At 50.7% G+C, this 18,814-nt stretch overlaps 1 protein-coding gene across 1 annotated transcript; it reads left to right on the top strand.

Moving 5' to 3' along the window:
* Positions 1 to 2,138: 2,138 nt before the first annotated feature.
* On the top strand, positions 2,139 to 18,248 carry PENARI_c030G11979 (uncharacterized protein; the record flags this gene model as incomplete). The annotated part of the gene is made up of 4 exons (XM_022636432.1): positions 2,139 to 8,096; positions 8,150 to 14,653; positions 14,736 to 15,714; positions 15,769 to 18,248. 4 exons carry the CDS (start codon positions 2,139 to 2,141, stop codon positions 18,246 to 18,248), a joined length of 15,921 nt encoding a protein of 5,306 aa, XP_022483790.1.
* Positions 18,249 to 18,814: the final 566 nt, after the last annotated feature.

The raw sequence follows: 18,814 nt of genomic DNA on the forward strand, positions 1-18,814 counted from the left end.
CTAAGACAGTGACCACAAGGAGCACAGAGAAAAAGACCCTATGTGATGGTCAAAGATGCTGTTAGATGCGCTTGAACGGAACTTGACATACGTTATGACAGTGTTAATATTGGCGATGTGCCCCTCACGGTAGAGCTTCAATCCGAACCAAAAGGCCAATGCGAAGCTCACATACATCGCAAAGAAAAGAAGCCCCAGATGGATACCAGTGACGGGGGTCATCCGCAATCCTTCCTTTTTGGCGTCATCAACTAGTCGGGCATATTTCTTGGCCAATGGGGCCTCTGCACCCAGAGAAAAAACTGTCCGAATGGACGCGAACACGTCCCCCGCCACGGATGAGTGGTGATTATCAGCTTTATCGACGTTCCGCTGTATCTTCACCAGGAAGGGAACCGTCAAGCTAAAGCTGATCAGCACAAAGAGTATTGCCGCGCTGACTACCAATGTGAGCGCCCATGAGTATTTAAAGGCAATGGCATAGGCAGATACAAGGAGTGCAAGGGACTGAAATAGGATAGCCAGCCGATCTGAGACACTTTGCTGGATTGTATTCGACAACCCCGTGATTGAATTGGTTATTGTTCCTACAGAAATTTCGTCCAATCGGCTTATCGGCTGTGCAAAGAGTGCCGTGGTATATTCGAGACGCAATGCGGCAGATGCATATAAGCTGAGGGTTCGAAAGCAAACCTACCCGATTTTGTTGAGTGATTGACTGACAGCGGTCCACAAAGGCATGGGCTTACCATAGAAATGTATGTCAACACGAATTTGCCGATGAACAAGTAGACGATATAAAGGCTAGAATCAAAATATTCAGTTCTATAACTCAAACCATACGAATATTCTGGATGGAAGCCCAACCTGCTTTGATTGATCGAAGACTTAAAGGTCTGTTCGCTTGGGGCTGCGCCTGGTATAAAATATTGATTGAAGTCACCGACAAGTTTTCCAAAGACGATGTTCATCAACGGCAGAGCCTGGAAGCCGTCAGTCATCCATACAGAAAAGGGATAGAATTCTCGAACATACAACTCCGGATCCCATGGCGCATATGAGCCCCAGGATAACGAGGAATACCCGTCCATTTCTAGCACCGTAGGAAACAATCCTCTAAATAGAGCATCAGTCGCTGTACAATAGGGAAGGATGGCTTTCAGGAATAGTACCAAATAATTTGCGAAAGAAGGGGAGCTTGCGCTCTCCTTGTCTTCCCTATCGATTCGAAGGTTTGATTCCTCTGGAGGAGAGACCGGAGGCGAGTCCATGGCATTTGCTATCGCAACGGAAAATACAATAGCAAAAATGTTTGAAGCTCAATACCTTGTAGTTTTTCGTAGCCGTCTTACGGTCATGGTATCCGACAAGTATATTTTCGCTAGGTTAGGCACAGAAAGGAAACTACGTAAAGATCTAGAGAGTAGTCACACGAGCCCCGCATGATCACTGGCTCCGGCCTATAGGTCGGTAAACACAACCGTAAACGAATACACGCATCATGGGAATTTCCAATTCCGGTTCGTGGCGAACTGAATGTTGCATTTTAAAGTGCGGGCCGCCCTGTGGCTTACGGCTTCATGGCCGGATATGGTGGATATGGTATCCAATCGGGTGGTGGCCATCATGTAAAACCAACTACCAAATCTGATTCCCCCATTGTTCACATTACGACCTCATCCTCACCCTTGACCACTAAAAGATCTAAAATAGGGTTTATAATAGGGTCTAGAATAGAGTCTAGAAACATGGTTTACAATAGGGTCTACAATAAGGTCTAAAACGACGATTGCTAACCATGCTCTGGATGTAACCTAAGCTTGTCAAAGCCAAAATGATTGGGGGGGTTATTATTGCGAAGATTTTCGGCAGCATCATCGATATTCTTCATGAACCCCACAATCACAGAGCTGCGCAAGTTAGGGTTGGGCATGATGGAATCATGTATTGGATCTAGACAGCTGGGATGAGATTGGACCTCCAGCATTGTCTGGAGAAGGCGTGATCTTGTAGCACGCTTAGCCCACCTGAAGTGTGTTCTGCTGGAGCCACAATTAATCTCATTGTATTTCTCCTCATCTGTTCAGGAAAGAAAAGGACGAGACCTTCTCACTCTATTTTAACAAACCACTACCGCTATGAAAGAGGTTGAATTATTGTTGAACAGATGCGTAAGCACCTCTAGCGCATCACGCACCATAGGGGCAGGAGGCGCAGTTCAATACCTCGATCACGAAGGGGTCAAAGTCGGATGCTCTACAGAAGATGGAAACCACATCAAAGCAAAATCTGTGGTGGACGGGGGAACCTACACATCATTCGCAGAGGCATCGTCAGACCCCCCTAAAGAGGATGACGTTCTCTCAGAGGTGGCCACCCACTGCCACTGTACATTGGAGGAGCTAGAAGACGTATATGCATGCACCGCGCTCCAGGAAGGCATGATGGCCGCCACCGTCAAGGACCCAAGTGCGTATACAGTGGAATATGAGTTTCACCTTGCGCCAGGGATTGATGCCAAACGACTGCGGGATGCATGGGACCGGACCTCTCAAGCCAACCCGATTCTTCGAACACGAATTGTCCCCACCAGCCAGCGCGGCGTAATGCAGGCGGTGGTGAAAGGGCTGGTCCCTTGGCACGAGGAGTCCGACGATGATGGGATGCCCAATATGACGAGCAGTGTGGCCTGGAGGGCGGGTGCGCCTCTGGTCTACTTAACCCTCCATCTTACGAAGCATAGTTTGACCATGATGATCCATCATTCAATCTGCGACGACTGGTCCATTGCACTGTTACTGCGTCAGGTGGATGAGGCCTACAGAGGCCAAGAATTGGTTCACCGTCCGTTTCGACCGCTGGTTGAATATGTACAGTCTACACGAACACAAGCGGAAGCATTTTGGGAAGAGGAGTTCCGAGATGCGCACAGGGCATCCATGACTTCATTCCCTCATCTTCCAACAGCCGGGTATGTTTCTCGACCAACGCGCCAGCTAGAGAAGACATTCGATATCCAACCGAGCTCCCGTGCTGGGTTTACGGTCAACACTAAGCTACGCCTAGCATGGGCAGTGTTGCAGTATCTCTATACGGGATCCGACGATACCCTGTTTGGCACCGTCAACGCCGGTCGCGGGGTGTCGGTCCCTGGAGTCCAAGAACTGAGCGGACCCGCCGTCGCAACGGTCCCGGTTCGCGTCCGCTTATGCAAGAGTCACACTGTAGCTGAGGCTCTCGCTGCTGTACAGGAGCAATGGGCGGCCATGATGCAATTTGAACAGGTTGGGTTGCAGAATCTACTTCATCTTGGTCCGGGCCCTAAGGCTGCCTGTCAGTTCCAAACGTTGCTGTCCGTGGAACCGCGCGACGGCCATCAACTACCCGCTTTATTTTCGAAACATCAATCAACACAGAGGAACTACGACCTGTACGCATTGGTTCTTCGGTGTCGGCCTTCTAGCAACGCTATGTGGATCGAGGCGCGTTTCGATCCCGGGGTCATAGATTCTCGGCAAACTGAGCGAATTCTTTCTCAACTTGCCCATATCTACGAGCAGATCGACGAGGAGTCTGACCTGCTTCTTTCAGAGCTTGATCCAGTAAGCCGAGAGGATCGAGAGGAGCTTATGCGCCGGAATATGCCCTCCGTCACCCACACTGCCCCCCCGCGTGTGCATGAGCTCATCCGCCAGCGCACAGATCAGCAGCTTCTGGCACCTGCAATCAGCAGCTGGGACGGCGAACTCTCATACCAGAGCTTGGATATAATATCATCTGCACTGGCTGTTCGGCTATCGCAGTACTCAGTGGCTCGTGGCATGTTTGTCCCATTGTGTCTAGGGAAGTCAAAATGGACAGCAGTGACCATGCTCGCAGTGATGAAAGCCGGGGCTGCATTTGTATTACTAGATCCATCATATCCGGTTTCTCGACTGCGAACCATGTGTGAAACACTCAGAGCGAATGTCATTGTGACTTCGAATGCTCATGCCTCTGTGGCCTCTCATCTGGGAGTCACAACGAATCTCAATATCGATGGGCTCGATTTGAAGCAGAACGGCAGTGACCCTGTTCCCATACCCACAATTTCTCCCTTTGACCCTGTTTACGCTACATTCACTTCAGGGTCCACTGGTAATCCCAAATGTGTCATTGTCACCCACGCCGGTTATGCATCCAGTGCCTTGGCACATGGAGAGCCATACCACTTTACACCACAGTCGCGCATCTTGCAATTCGCATCACCAGCTTTTGATTCATGCATCATTGAGCACCTGTCTACTCTGATCATGGGAGGTTGCGTGTGCGTTCCTTCAGCTGCAGACTGTCAAAGCCGACTTACGGAAGTGATGAATGAATTCGCAGTGGATGTGGCTTGCCTGACACCGACCGTTACACGAATTCTCTCCCCAAGCCGCATGGATACTCTCAAGGTCCTGGTATTCGTCGGAGAATCCGTGTTGGCAAGTGACGTGGCCCGCTGGGACTCGCACGTTCAGGTCCGCAATGCATACGGCCCAGCTGAATGTTCAGCGGTGTTCAGCATTCAGCCACTTCTTCAGTCAGAGGACCCAGCAAATATAGGCTTTCCTACGGGAGGTGTTGGATGGGTTGTTAATCCCGAAGACCACAACCGTCTAATGCCACTGGGATGCCCCGGTGAGTTGGTTATTGAAGGCCTGATTGTTGGAAACGGGTACCTGTCAAATTCCCAACAAACATCCAAGGTCTTCATTGATGCTCCACCGTGGCGACGACAACTTGGAGATGCACCATCCCGCCAGCTATATAAAACTGGCGACTTAGTACAACACACAGGGGATGGCAGCTTCCGGTATCTGGGACGAAAGGATACTCAGGTGAAGCTGCACGGTCAACGGTTGGAGTTGGCGGATATAGAGCATCATCTCTGTCATGCATTTCCCCTAGCAGAACAGGCTGTCGCTGAGATGCTGCGGTCATCTAGCGATGATGGCCGCCCGGATGCTCTCCTTGTTGCGTTCATTTGTTTCGCTTCGTCATCGCCTTCAGGGGATGATGGGCTTGAGAAGCCTCTATTCTTGCCTCCAAATGCTGAATTTCGCGGAGCATGCTCCATGGCTGAGTCTCGCCTATCAGAGTCCCTGCCGTCTTTCATGGTTCCGGCCATCTTTTTCCCAATATCCCACGTTCCTTTGACTCCATCTGGGAAAACTGATCGACGCTATTTCCGCGAAAAGGCAGCGTTGCTATCTTGGGAGCAAATGCAGGAGTACCGTGCGGCACAGATCAAGCCACAGTCTCCTTCAGGAGCGCGCGAAGAGCAGTTACAGCAGATCTGGGCGCAAACTCTAAACAGGCCGATCAACCAGATTGGAGTGAATGAAAGTTTTTTCCGGCTAGGAGGCGACTCGGTCAGTGCCATGCAGGTGGCTGCCAGTTGTCAAGCTGCTGGTCTTAATGTAATGGTCTCCGACATATTCCGCTTCCCCAGCATCAGCAAGCTGGCCCAGAAGATCCAGGAATCCAACGAACCGCAAACAAAAAGTAAGCATTTGGCGGAGGATGCAACGGAGAGCTGGTTTGGTCTGTCTCCCATCCAACAGCTCTTCTTCGAGCATGTCCCAGATGGACATCACAGATTCACGCAAGAGTTTTTGCTCCGTGTCACAAAGCCGACCCCAGCTTCCAAGATCAAGCAAGCTGTTGAGGATCTGACAACTCGGCATTCAATGCTTCGGGCTCGTTTCAAGCAAAGTGATGATGGCGACTGGGAACAGATTGTAGGAAAAAAGGCGACCAATAACTTCCAGTACCGTGAGCACCAGTTATCTTCTATCAAAGAACATACAACCCTACAATTGATCTTTGGTGACAGCCAGAGCAGACTTAACATCGAAGACGGGCCAATGCTTGTCGTTGACCTCATCGAAACAGAGACACATGAGCAGTACCTGGGCTTGATGGCGCATCATCTGGTCATTGATTTGGTCTCTTGGCGGGTCCTGCTCCAGGACCTTGAAGATATTCTTACTACAGGGTCTCCTCTACAACCAGCTTCTGTGTCGTTCCAAAAGTGGTGCCACTTGCAACAAGCATACACAGAGGAGTCCCTTGATCCCGAAACAGCCCTATCTACAGATATTCCAGCTGCTCCTCTTCGCTACTGGGGACCACCAGCCAAATTAGCCAACAACAGATGGGCAGACACGGCCGAGCAGTCCATCCGACTATCCCAAGAAGTAACACAGTCAGTCCTTGGTGCTGCCAATGACGCTTTTCACACTCGTCCTGTCGAAATCATCCAAGCTGCCATTCTGTATGCGTTTGTTCAAGTATTTGACAACAGACCTGCGCCGGCTATCTTCAGTGAAGGTCATGGACGGGAGCCATGGGATCCAGCAATTGAAATTTCTCGGACCGTAGGTTGGTTCACCACAATCGCACCGGTCTTTGTGAGGGCAAAGAAAGGGCAAGACTTTACGGAGCTTCTCCAGCTGACCAAGGACGGCCGCCGAGCCATCCCACGCAATGGTTGGGCCTATTTTGCCTCGCGGTATCTTCACCCCGAAGGCATGAACTACTGCGCAGCCCATTCGCCAATGGAGATCCTATTCAACTACACCGGTTTGTTTCAACAGCTTGAGCGACCTGGTGCTCTTCTTCAGTTGCAGTCTATCCCCGACCAGGCATTGGTTCCGATGCCTGCGGACTTGCCGCGCTTTGCCCTCATCGATGTGACAGCATCAGTGACAGATGGATGCCTAAATATTGCATTCGTCTACAACAAACATATGAAAAATCAAGAGCGACTTCATCAATGGGTCCAGTCATGTCAAGGAATTCTTCGAGAAGTGCCTGAGATATTGCAGCAGGGACAGAGACTTACAGTATCGGATTTCCCGTTGTTGCCGAATACGACCAATGAACAGCTCCAGGAGCTACTGCATCAAATCTCCCATCAGTTTGATATATCCTTATCCAATATCGAAGATATATATCCTTGCTCCCATATTCAACTCGGTATGTGGTTAAGCCACGCGAAAAACCCGCAGATGTATTGGTCGCATATCAGGTGGATTGTGCACCGCTCATCCAGCGAGTCTCCGCTCATCGAAATTTCGAGGATCAAAGGGGCCTGGCAACAAGTGGTTGATCGCCACCCCATTTTACGCACCGTGTTTACTGAAAGGGCTGGCGAGCATAGCTTGCAAGTTGTGTTCAAGTCGTCTCCAGGAAACATCGAGGTTGTTTCACAGGACGAGGCATCATTGAGAGATGATGAGACTTTATCACCTTCTTCCTATCAGTCATTATTGAATCAGAGTCATTTAAGCCAGGAGGGACAGACACCTCATAAGCTCAAACTCACAATTCAACGTGGTGGTGATGTTTTCTGCGAACTGAGCATCCATCACATGCTTGTTGACGGCGTGACCTGGCAAATCTTCCTATCTGACTTCCACCGTGCGTATCATGGGCAGCTGGAGAGTGAGCCGACAGGCGCATACAGCACATACCTTCGATACCTGCAGACCCATCATCTAACGGGATCAGAGATGTACTGGAAGCAGTATTTGGATGGCGCCAATGCGTGTATTTTTCCTTCACTGGTGACCAAGAGCCCCAGAACCGAGCCATCTGCGCTGAATCTGGTACCTTTCAGCTTCGAAATTGCACGCCGCCTTCAATCTTTCTCTCAACACCATGGCATCACCATTTCTAGCCTGTTACAAGTAGCGTGGGGTGTTGTACTCCGCGTCTATACGGGGTCAGACTCGGTGTGCTTCGGGTATTTGAATTCCTGCCGCGATATCCCCGTGCCCAACGCACGCAAGATGTCTGGACCATTGATCAATCTGCTCATCTGCCGACTGTCCTTGACTGGGGATGCATCAGTGTTGAAGACGCTATTAGAAAACCAGGACGCACACGCTCGGAATCTCGAACACCAGCATTGCTCTTTAGCGGAAGTCATGCATTCCCTGAACCTCGCGTGCCAGCCACTATTCAACACCGCCATGTCCCTGCAGAGGGAGGCTACGGAGCTGATGCCTAGTGATTATCCGTCAGAGATCAATCTTGAAGGGCCTCTTGGGATTGACTCCACTGAGGTACGTATCTGCTAGCATTTTCCACTATAAGGAAACCAACTGACAACTGCAAGTATGACTTAACGGTCAATATCATCGTCGGCGATAAAACGATCAGTGGAGACCTCACTTACTGGTCCCACGTTGTGACCGATGCACAGGCGGAGTTGGTGTCCGATACCTTCTTCCATATTCTATCGCAACTCATTGATTCTTCCAATGCTCACATAAGCCAGCTAGATCCGCTGGGTCCAATGAGCCGTGACCGGCTGCTTCAACGGAATCAGTTCGTGCCACAGGCCGCGCGAACCTGTATTCATACCGACATCCAGCAGTATAGCCGTGCTCACATTACAGCATCTGCAGTTTGTGACACAGATGGCGACATGACATACGGGCAGCTTGACGAGGCCTCCTCTATTCTGGCCCAGAATCTCGGAGAAAACGGAGTGGGTCCTGACGTGTTCGTGCCTGTGTGCTGCGAGAAGTCCCGCTGGGTCGTGGTGGCCGTTCTGGCCGTCCTGAAGGCTGGTGGAGCCTTCATCTTGCTGGACCCATCACATCCAGCCGAGAGATTACAAGAGATGGTGAATCAAGATTTCCTGTGTCCTGTCATCCTCGCATCCACGAAGCATGTGGATTTGGCAGCCAGCATTGTTCCGAGGGTCATTCACATCGAGACTGATACCTCAAAATGCACTGCAGGTAATGAGGTAGCGGGGCTTCCAGCAGTAACCCCAAGGGCTGCAGCCTATGCGGTGTTTACCTCTGGTTCTACGGGAAAGCCTAAAGCAAGCGTTATTGAGCACCAGGCATTCCGCTCCGCAGCAGAGGCTCACTCTCGGGCTTTAAGACTGCGGGAAGGCTCCCGTGTCCTTCAATTTGCCTCGTATGCGTTTGATGCGAGTATCGTGGAGATCCTAACAACGCTTCTTGTGGGCGGGTGTATCTGCATCCCCGATGAGATTGACAGAGCTCGGAGGCTATCTGAAGTAATTCAAGATATGCGAGTGACATGGGCGTTACTCACACCTTCTGTAGCTCGTATTCTCAAACCCGGACAGGTTTCAACTCTAGAAACTCTCGTTCTTGGCGGTGAGGGCATGAGTGAAAATGATGTGCGCTTGTGGTCACCCCATGTTCATTTGATGAACGCTTATGGCCCCTCTGAGTGCTCTGTCGTCGCCACAGTCCAACCGTCTCCTCAATGCCTTTTGAAGGACCCGGCAAACATTGGATTCCCGGTCGGATGTCTCGCCTGGGTGGTCGATACCCAAGCACCGGAAAAGCCCATGCCCATTGGAGCGGTGGGAGAACTCCTCATCGAGGGACCCATCGTCGGGCGCGGTTATGTCAATAGGCCGGATCACACGAAAGCTGTTTTCCTCCCTTATCCTCCATGGCTGCATCACATCCGTGGGACTGAGCAGGGTAGTCTCTATAGAACGGGCGACCGGGCCCGGATTCTCGAGGATGGATCTATCCACTATTTGGGACGGAAAGATAGACAGGTCAAGTTGCACGGCCAGCGCATTGAACTGGGCGAAATCGAGCATCAGATCCGACAGTGCTGGCCCGAATGTGATCCACTGGTCTTCGCGGATCTTGTCAAGCCTCTCAATTCTACCAACACATATCTAGTTGCCTCGATTGTCTATCTTGACCAGAACGTCAAAGACCGCGCGTTTGAAGCTGCAGTACAGGAGACTGAACTGAGGCTTCAAGGCAGGGTTCCGGCGTTTCTTATTCCCTATGCATTCCTGCCCATTGCTGGAGTGCCACGACTGCCTAACGGAAAGGTGAATCGGCGCCGGCTGTGCGATGAAGCGTCGCGTGGCCTTCAGGTACGGATGGACCAATCCGAGGGCAGTCCAAAGACAAGACAGCGCAGGGAGGCCACCAAAGACGAGCAACTGTTACAGCAGCTGTGGGCACAGATACTCCATCGTGAAGTTGATAGCATCGGTCCGGATGACAACTTCTTCCGATTGGGCGGAGACTCTATTCTTGTCATGAAACTAGCGTCTGCGGCTGCCACTCAAGGGCTTAAACTTTCTGTGCCAGACGTATTCCTGCATCCTAGATTGAAGGATCTCGCACGACTTCATGTCTGCCAACAGACAAAACCACCGGAAACCGAAGCACGAGAAACGATACACGAAGAAGATGCCATTTCTCCGTTATCATTGCTAGCTTCAGCCCAGCGAGAGACTGCTAAGAGAGAGACGATGAGTCAATGTGATGTTACAGCAGAGCAAATTGAGGACATTTATCCTTGCACAGCATTGCAAGCTGGTCTGGCTGCGTTAACGGCAGAAAGACCGGGCTCCTATATTGCACATCACTACTTCAAACTGGCTGCAAATGTCAATCTGGATAGGCTGAAGACAGCCTGGGAAAGGGTTTCTTCTCAGATCAGCATTCTTCGCACGCGTCTTGTTCAAACCGAGTTTGGGTGTCTGCAAGCGATAATCCGCGACTGCGAACTCAGTTGGAAAGTTGCTGCTGGTGGCCAAAACAAAGATCAAGGACCGACCTGGGAGATGCTTTTTGGCCAACCGCTCATCCATTTTGAGATCGATGTGAAGCCAGAACACATTGAACTGAGCATAACCGTGCATCATGCGGTTTACGATGCCTGGTCGCTGCCTCTCCTCCTCCAGTGGGCACAGCTGGTCTACGACGACCTTGAATCACCAAAATTGCGCTGTGCTCCATTTCAGAGATTTATCCAATACACCATGAGCCAAAAGGAAGAATCTCTTCAATACTGGCATGATAAACTTAGCGGCTTTGATGCCGACCCATTCCCTTCCATTCCCTTCCCATCGTATCGACCCCAGGCGTCGAAAAAGGTCCAGCGTACCATTACGACTGGCCCGGTGATGGATGGACTGGTCAGTCGTACTACAGCGAGCCGACTAGCATGGGCTCTGGTACAATCACAGTATCAAAGCAGCGACACTGTTGTTTTTGGGGTCGTCTCATCTGGTCGTTCAGCGCCGGTCCGTGGCATCGAGTTGATGGCTGGCCCCACGATTGCCACGATACCCTTGTCTGTTTCGGTGGATAACAACGTGACAGTGTCACAGGCTCTTATAGATCTACAAGAACAGATGCTGCAACTCATCCCATACGAGCAAGTCGGATTGTCTCAAATCGCTTCGGTCGGGCCGGGAGCAATTCAAGCATGCTCGTTTCAGACCCTCCTGATTGAGGGAAGAGATGAGGCCCACGACGAGCCATTGGGCATTGCCCAGCCTCTTAAATCCTCCTCCGGGGAGGATGCGGCAAATACATATGTTTTGGAACTGACCATTATCCTCGGCCCTGATGATACCACTGTGGAGGCGGCCTTTGATGAAACAGTTCTACCAGAATGGCAAATCAAGCGGATTCTGGACCAATTTGGTCACGTTCTACAGCGTGTCCACAAAGAGCCACAGCGTTTAGTGAAGGAAATCTCGACGGTCAACCCAAGAGACCTCCATGACCTGAAGACATGGAATAGAGAAATTCCTAATCTGGACTCTCGAACAGTGATTGAAGTCATTCAAGGTCACTGTGCTTTCCAGCCATCGGCGCCAGCTGTCTGCGCCTGGGATGGCAACTTATCCTACGGGGAGTTAGATACCCGATCTGATACCCTGGCAAGGGCAGTTTGCTCTTGGGGAGTTGGACCAGACATGTTCATTCCGATCTATCTTGATAGGTCACGCTGGACCGCTGTTGCGGTTTTGGCCATTCTCAAGGCTGGTGCGGCCTTTGTACTGCTCGACACGTTCCATCCTCACGGACGACTGCGCACTATTTGCGAGGAACTGCAGGCACCTATCATAATTACCTCCATCAACCACCAAGCTGCAGCGCAATCGCTGGTGTCAAACACCGTAGTGGTGACGGCAGGTCCTGACGCTGGAAGCTCAAGCGAAATCAGAAGCCCTCCTGCCAACCCGCACCGGGCTCTCTACGCTGTTTTTACATCCGGCTCTACCGGAAAACCAAAAGCAGCTGTCGTTGAGAATGGGTCCTTTGCGACAATGGCCATCCCGTATGCTCGGGAAATGAGGCTTAACAGGAAGTCTCGCATGCTCCATTTTGCATCTTATGCTTTCGACGTCAGCATCCTTGAGATTCTTGGGACGCTGTTCATTGGAAGTTGTGTCTGCGTCTTGTCAGAATCTGAACGGACAGATCACCTGGCTCGGGCTGTCACAAACTTGCAGCCATCTCATGCGATATTAACACCGTCTGTACTGCGGGTAGTGACCCAGGCGGATTTGAGCTCAGTGCATACCATCATGCTGATAGGAGAGCCAGTCCGAGAAAGTGACATCCGGCAGTGGGCCGATAAAGTGCACCTTTTGAACACATATGGGCCTGCCGAGTGTACAGTGGTCTTCACAATGAAACCGTCTCTTAATCTCAACGGTGAGGCTGCCAACATTGGGGTCTCCATCGCAGGGGCAACATGGGTAACCGATCCCAGAGACCCTCAGCGATTACTTCCTATCGGCGCTGTGGGTGAGCTTCTTCTGCAAGGACCACTAGTTGGCCGCGGATACCTGAATAATACACAGCAAACCGATGCTTCGTTTATTCCCTGCCCACCCTGGATGCGGGAACAACTGTGGTTGGCAGATGACAGGGATACCAGCAAACGTGTGTACCGTACAGGTGATCTAGTTCGGTACGACATAGATGGATCGCTCTGCTTTGTAGGAAGAAGAGACTACCAGGTCAAGCTTCGTGGACAACGGTTTGAACTTGGCGAAGTGGAATCTCAGGTGCAGCACAATTTCCCTGCAGATATTGAAGACGTGGTGGCCCATATTATCACCCCGGCAGGCGCAGTGAAGAATCCGTGCCTGGCAGTGTTCATCGCGCTTAAAGGTAATCCTGGCTCACTGGGGCCTACTCCTTCCTCGCTGTTACCATCATTGGATGTCGTGATACCGACGGCATTTGGGGAGATGGTCAACGCTGTCAAGAGACGACTCGAAGATGTTCTGCCAGAGTACATGATACCAACTATCTTTGTACCGTTCGAACACCTGCCTCGGACCACTGGCGGGAAGCTAGACAGGTCGCGACTGCGTGACTCCGTCGCAAAGGTATCGCGGCGAGACTTGGATTCCATGTTCATGCCGAAGACTTCAGATAAGAGACGAAACACCGCAACCACCACAGAGAGCACCTTGCAGAAAATCTGGGCACAAGCACTGGGGATCGTTGCCGAACAAATCGGTGTGGAGGATAGCTTCTTCCGTCTCGGCGGGGATTCTATTTCAGCTCTCCAGGCCACGTCTCAAGCACGCGCCGTCGGTATTGCCCATTCAGTTGGAGATCTATTCCAGTGGAGGACAATTCTACAGGTTGCCAAGCGGTTCGCACCATCGCATGAGTTGCATGTGCAGCAAAGAGATCCCAATGTGGCGGGCGTAATGCCCTGTACTCCGGCACAACGGGGCATCCTGCTGAATCAGATGCAATTTGAACACAAATATGCCGCCCACTTCATCTGGCAAGTTAATACAAGGGGTGAAATTGTGGATGTAGACCGCCTTGTGAAGGCATGGAAGGCGGTCGTCTCCCGACATTCAGCCCTGAGAGTCACGTTTCAGCCAAGCGCGAGCGATGATGGTCAGTTCGAGCAGGCTCTGCTTCATGAAATTGACACACCTGTGCTCATAATACGCGGTGAAAATTGCCATGATGGCTTTGCTGATGATTCCATGCTGCCCGACGCCCTCATTGATCCCTCTGCAAATATAGGGTGGCGCAACGACGGCCAGTCCATACCGCATCAACTCACCGTTCATTCCGACTCCTCTGGAGGCGTCTTTTGCCGACTAGACATCAATCACGCCATCTTGGACGGCATGTCCTTAGCCATTATAGAGCTCGATCTTTGCCATGCCTATGATGCGCCACTGTCAAAAATGCCCCAGCCAGATCCATATCGGGAATACATCAACTTTGTTCAGAGGGAACCGCACGATGAAGCTCGCAAGTACTGGGAGTCGTATTTGAAGGATATTGAACCATTGGCCCTTCCACGAGCACGCGTACCTGAGACCGCCTCCGAGTCCTCCGCGGATGTCATGAAACGGTTGGAGCTATCGCTGACCTTCCGTGGAGAGGATATCGAGTCATTCTGTCGCTCAACTGACTGGACCCCATCCAATCTTGTTTATTTTGCCTGGGCCCTGGCACTATCAGCCTTAACAGGCTCTCAAGATGTGTGCTTTGCGATTTCAACATCAGGGAGGTTGATTCCTGTCCCTCACATTGACCGCGCCGTTGGCCAATTTTCAAACATGTCGATATGTCGTGCACGCATGGCATCTGACCTTCTACTCAACGACGTTGCTCTTCATATGCAGCAGGATTACTCCCAAATTCTATCTTACCAGTCTTTCCCATTGGTAGAGATTGCGCGAGCCGCTGGAGTTCCCATAGAGGCATTGGCCTCTACTGGTGTCATAGTTCACTACCCGTTGCCAGCGGGTATGGCGACGCCCCTCGAGACGGCCTCACTCCAACTGACGCAGCGGCGAGTATTGGACCCAGGTATTGTAAGTTTCATAGATGTTTACTTATCTCCCCGGAATCCCTTTGTTTGTCTGTCCATTGTCTAACTATATACGCCTCTTTTAGCACGAGATTGCTCTGTATGTGGTGTTCGAAGACGACGGCCAGACCCGAGCAGCTCTAACATACCATTCATCGCGTGTATCACCCTCTTTGGCCACCCAGCTGGCCGACTACTTTGATCTTGCAGTCTCAAGGATTCTTCAGCACCCGGATTCTTCACTCGGCGACTTGGTGCTTCTAAGCGACCATGATCAACAACGCCTACGTTCCTGGAATGGTGCATTGCCAAGTCCTGTGCCGTTTGGGATTCACGAAATAATCGAAGAACGCACGAAAAAACAGCCAACTCATCAAGCAGTCTCCAGCTGGGATGGTGAATTCACTTACAGCGAGCTCGATCAGCTGGCGTCACAGCTAGCTGAAAAACTGCAGAAAACAGGAATTCATGCCGCTCAACCTATCCCTCTCTGCTTTGAAAAGTCTTGCTGGACAATAGTGGCTATTCTTGCGGTCATGAAGGCTGGTGGAACCTTTGTGCCTCTTGATGCAATGCAGCCGATGGGGAGACTTCAGGACCTTTGCCGTCGCCTGAAGGTGAACCTCATCATATCGTCTACCGCCCAAGTAGGACTAAGCCGGCTTCTTGCCGATCAAGTTATTCAGGTCGGCAGTAACATGACCCTTGATCACCACGATCGCCACTATGCTCAATCCCATGTCAGCCACCCTACCAACCCTGAACAGGCAGCATACATACTCTTTACATCGGGCAGCACAGGTGCACCCAAAGGAGTCATGGTATCGCACTCGTCGTATACCTTTTCAGCCGACCAACAAATTCAAGCGTTCTCTCTGAATCCTTCTTCCCGAGTCTTACAAGCATCATCTTACGCATTCGATGTGTCTGTGGCGGAAATTCTCACTACTTTGATAGCGGGAGCCACAGTCTGCGTAGTTTCTGATTTGGAGCAGAATAAGATGATGATGACTGGGGTTTGTCCTGTTCCGGTTTCACATGCAATGCTAACTCCATCACTGGCCAGTGGGTTGGACGCGACCAGAGCCTCATCTTGGTTGCAAACCTTAATTCTTATAGGCGAGCCTGTGTCATCCTCTCACACCAGCGAATGGGGAAAGGCTGTCACTTTGATAAACAGCTATGGGCCAACAGAATGTGCAGTTTACAGCACAGCAACATCGGCAGTTCGTCCGGGTGATGATCCTCGCAATATTGGGCGGCCTTTAGGGGTCCACGCTTGGGTCGTTGATAAGGATGACAAAAACCGGCTACTTCCTCTAGGCGCTGTCGGAGAGTTAGTTCTCGCTGGGCCAGCGGTAGGCCTAGGCTACTTGGATGAACCGGAAAAGACAACCGAAGCCTTTATGCAAGGCCAACCACCAGTTTGGCTACGAGGTATGTATTCGGAGCAAGAATTAAAGCAATTGCGGCTTTATAAGACTGGGGACCTTGTCCGGTATGAAATATTTGATGGTTCTCTACGGTTTGAGGACCGGAAAGATCGACAAATTAAGGTACGGGGGCAGCGTGTTGAGCTGGAGGATATTGAACATCACGTACGGCGGTTCTTCTCTGGGGCAAGCGAGATTGTGATCGAGCAGGTGATGCTCTTGGAAGAGTCATATTCAGACACGCCAACAACCTCACCGACCGTAGCGATTCCACGCCTGGTTGCGTGCATATATGATGGATATGAGGACAACACATGCACAGAACAGGATCTTCTCCACGTTCCAAGCGACACTTTTTCTTCTACCGCTGCGAATGCTCTTCGGCATCTTCGAGACGATCTGCCGGGTTACATGATTCCGGACTTCTTTGTCTCTGTCGCCCAGCTGCCGCGAACGGTATCAGGAAAGACGGACAAACACCAGCTAAGCAAGGCCATTCAGGAAATCCCACCTCTTGAATTGCGAGCATATTTTGCTGCACAAAGAAACAAGAAGCCTTTGGAGAGCGAGACGGCTGTGAGGTTACACGCCATCCTCACTGGATTGCTTGATATAGCTCCAGAGACAGTCGGTGCAGATGACAGTTTTTTCCATCTAGGAGGAGACTCAATTCTCGCGATGAAAATTGCTGCTAATGCCCGTGCACAAGAAATGGAGATCAGTTCGCACGATGTCCTCCGACATCCAACAATAGCGGAGTGGGCCGCCATTGTCGATGCGCAGCAGGCGGACGCATTCCCCTCCCAACAGAATGTTCCATACTCAGCGGTCACTGAGGCTGAACGTGCAGCCATTCTCTCCACGACAGCAAACAAAGACCATTCTTTCGTATCAGAAAATGTGGTCGATATCCTGCCGGCCGTTGGTTTCCAGTCCTACTATGTTACCCACTCATCGCCAGTCTCCACCGCCCAGGTTTTCCCAACGGGCGTGGACATTGACCGGCTCCGTATGGCTTGCAAAAGACTCATGTCGCACTATAGCATTTTACGAACAGTCTTTGTGGAAATCGACTCCCGGATTTTCCAAGTCATTCTCCAAGAGGTTGAGCCGGTCTTCGATGTCGTCGAATGTGAAGATCCCGAGGCATACATTACCCAAGAGTCCCAGCGAAAGATTTCTCCGTCTCTGCCCCGAGGATCGTTGCCTATGAGCTTCACCGTTGTGACTAGCCCCAATGGACCGGGTTGCATCTTCATCCTTCGGATATCGCACGCCCAATATGATGGTGCCTCGTTGCACTTGCTGTGGCAGGCCCTAGCGGCCGCGTACGAAGGAAACACTCTTCCGAAAGCTGTGCAGTTCAGCGAAGTGGTTTATAATCGACTCAATGATACAAATGATGAAGCATTCTCGTTTTGGCGCAAGTATCTCCAAAACGCTTCCGCCGCCACTCTCGACTTCTTACGTGTTACCTCAACCCCTGCATCGCAGCAGAATGACAGCACAGCAGTTACCAGTGCAAGACGAGAGATCACAAGATCCTGTTTCATTTCTGAGATCACATCCTCTACTCTGGTGAAAGCAGCACTGATATGGAAATTGTCATCTGGCGGTCTAAATCGCGATGTTATTTTCGGTCAGGTCGTTCACGGACGTGGTTGTCCCATCCCAAATGTGGACAAGGCTCTTGGGCCTTGCATCAATCTCCTACCACTGCGTGTCGTCATGAGCCTCGAGTGGACTATCATGGATCTTCTGCGGCATACACAAGTCCAGCAGTTGGAAACACTCTCCTACGACTATCTCTCATTTGAAGACATTGTGCGGAAATGCACTGATTGGCCGAGCAACTCCAAGTTTGGCTGTATTGTCCACCATCAAGAAGCCGATGGTGGAGGATCCTTCGAGATGGGCGGTATTCGTGCTTCTTCCAGCTCCAGCTGGGCGAATTCAAAACTTGAGCAAGGCCAGGTCGGTATTGTATCAATGAAACGGGGAATGGGCCTCGATCTTATGATCACGGCGACCGGTGACACACTGGAACAGTCGAAAGCGGAGCTGTTGGCAGATGAACTTGTCGAGGCTATCCAATGGTTCTCCGAATTTCCGGACCGCCCTCTTTCAGAGCTAGCACAGGAAACAAAATTGTTTGGGGGGAGCTAAGGCAACCTATCAGGTTTTCTTGGAAACTATGGCCAAAAGAAAAAAAAGGAAAGGAAAAAGACAAATTCATGAACAATGAGAAGAAAGATGGGCTTGCACGCAGATAATATGTTTCTATGCATTCTTACTTGTGAGTACATCCTTGATTGATATACTCACTTTTGTTAAACATGCAGCTGACAACCACATTGTGCAGAAAGGGAAATGGAACTCGTTGACGAAAATAGGTGTGTTAGCTGCATGTTGTGCGTGATTAAATGGATATGGGTTGTATACGCAAAACAGATTGAAAATTTGTGATTTCTTATTAAACATCATCTAATACAGAGCTATTTGTGTTTATTTAATAATCTTGTGTTCAGGCTTGTTTCTACTAGATTGCCGTATGGATTGAGTGGCGTCTTCGATAGTTCCCCGATGTTATGACTCCACGATCGGACAAGACAGTTACTGTCACAATAAATACAGAATAAGTCCTGATATCGGCGTACTCCTTCAATTCTGATGAAAAATCAACATGTGTCTCTGTTTCTTATAGTCTCTCACCCAGATAAGACGTTCTAGTC

This window comes from Penicillium arizonense (genome assembly GCF_001773325.1).
Source record: "Penicillium arizonense strain CBS 141311 chromosome Unknown PENARI_contig030, whole genome shotgun sequence".
In the NCBI taxonomy this organism is placed as follows: Eukaryota; Fungi; Ascomycota; class Eurotiomycetes; order Eurotiales; family Aspergillaceae; genus Penicillium; species Penicillium arizonense.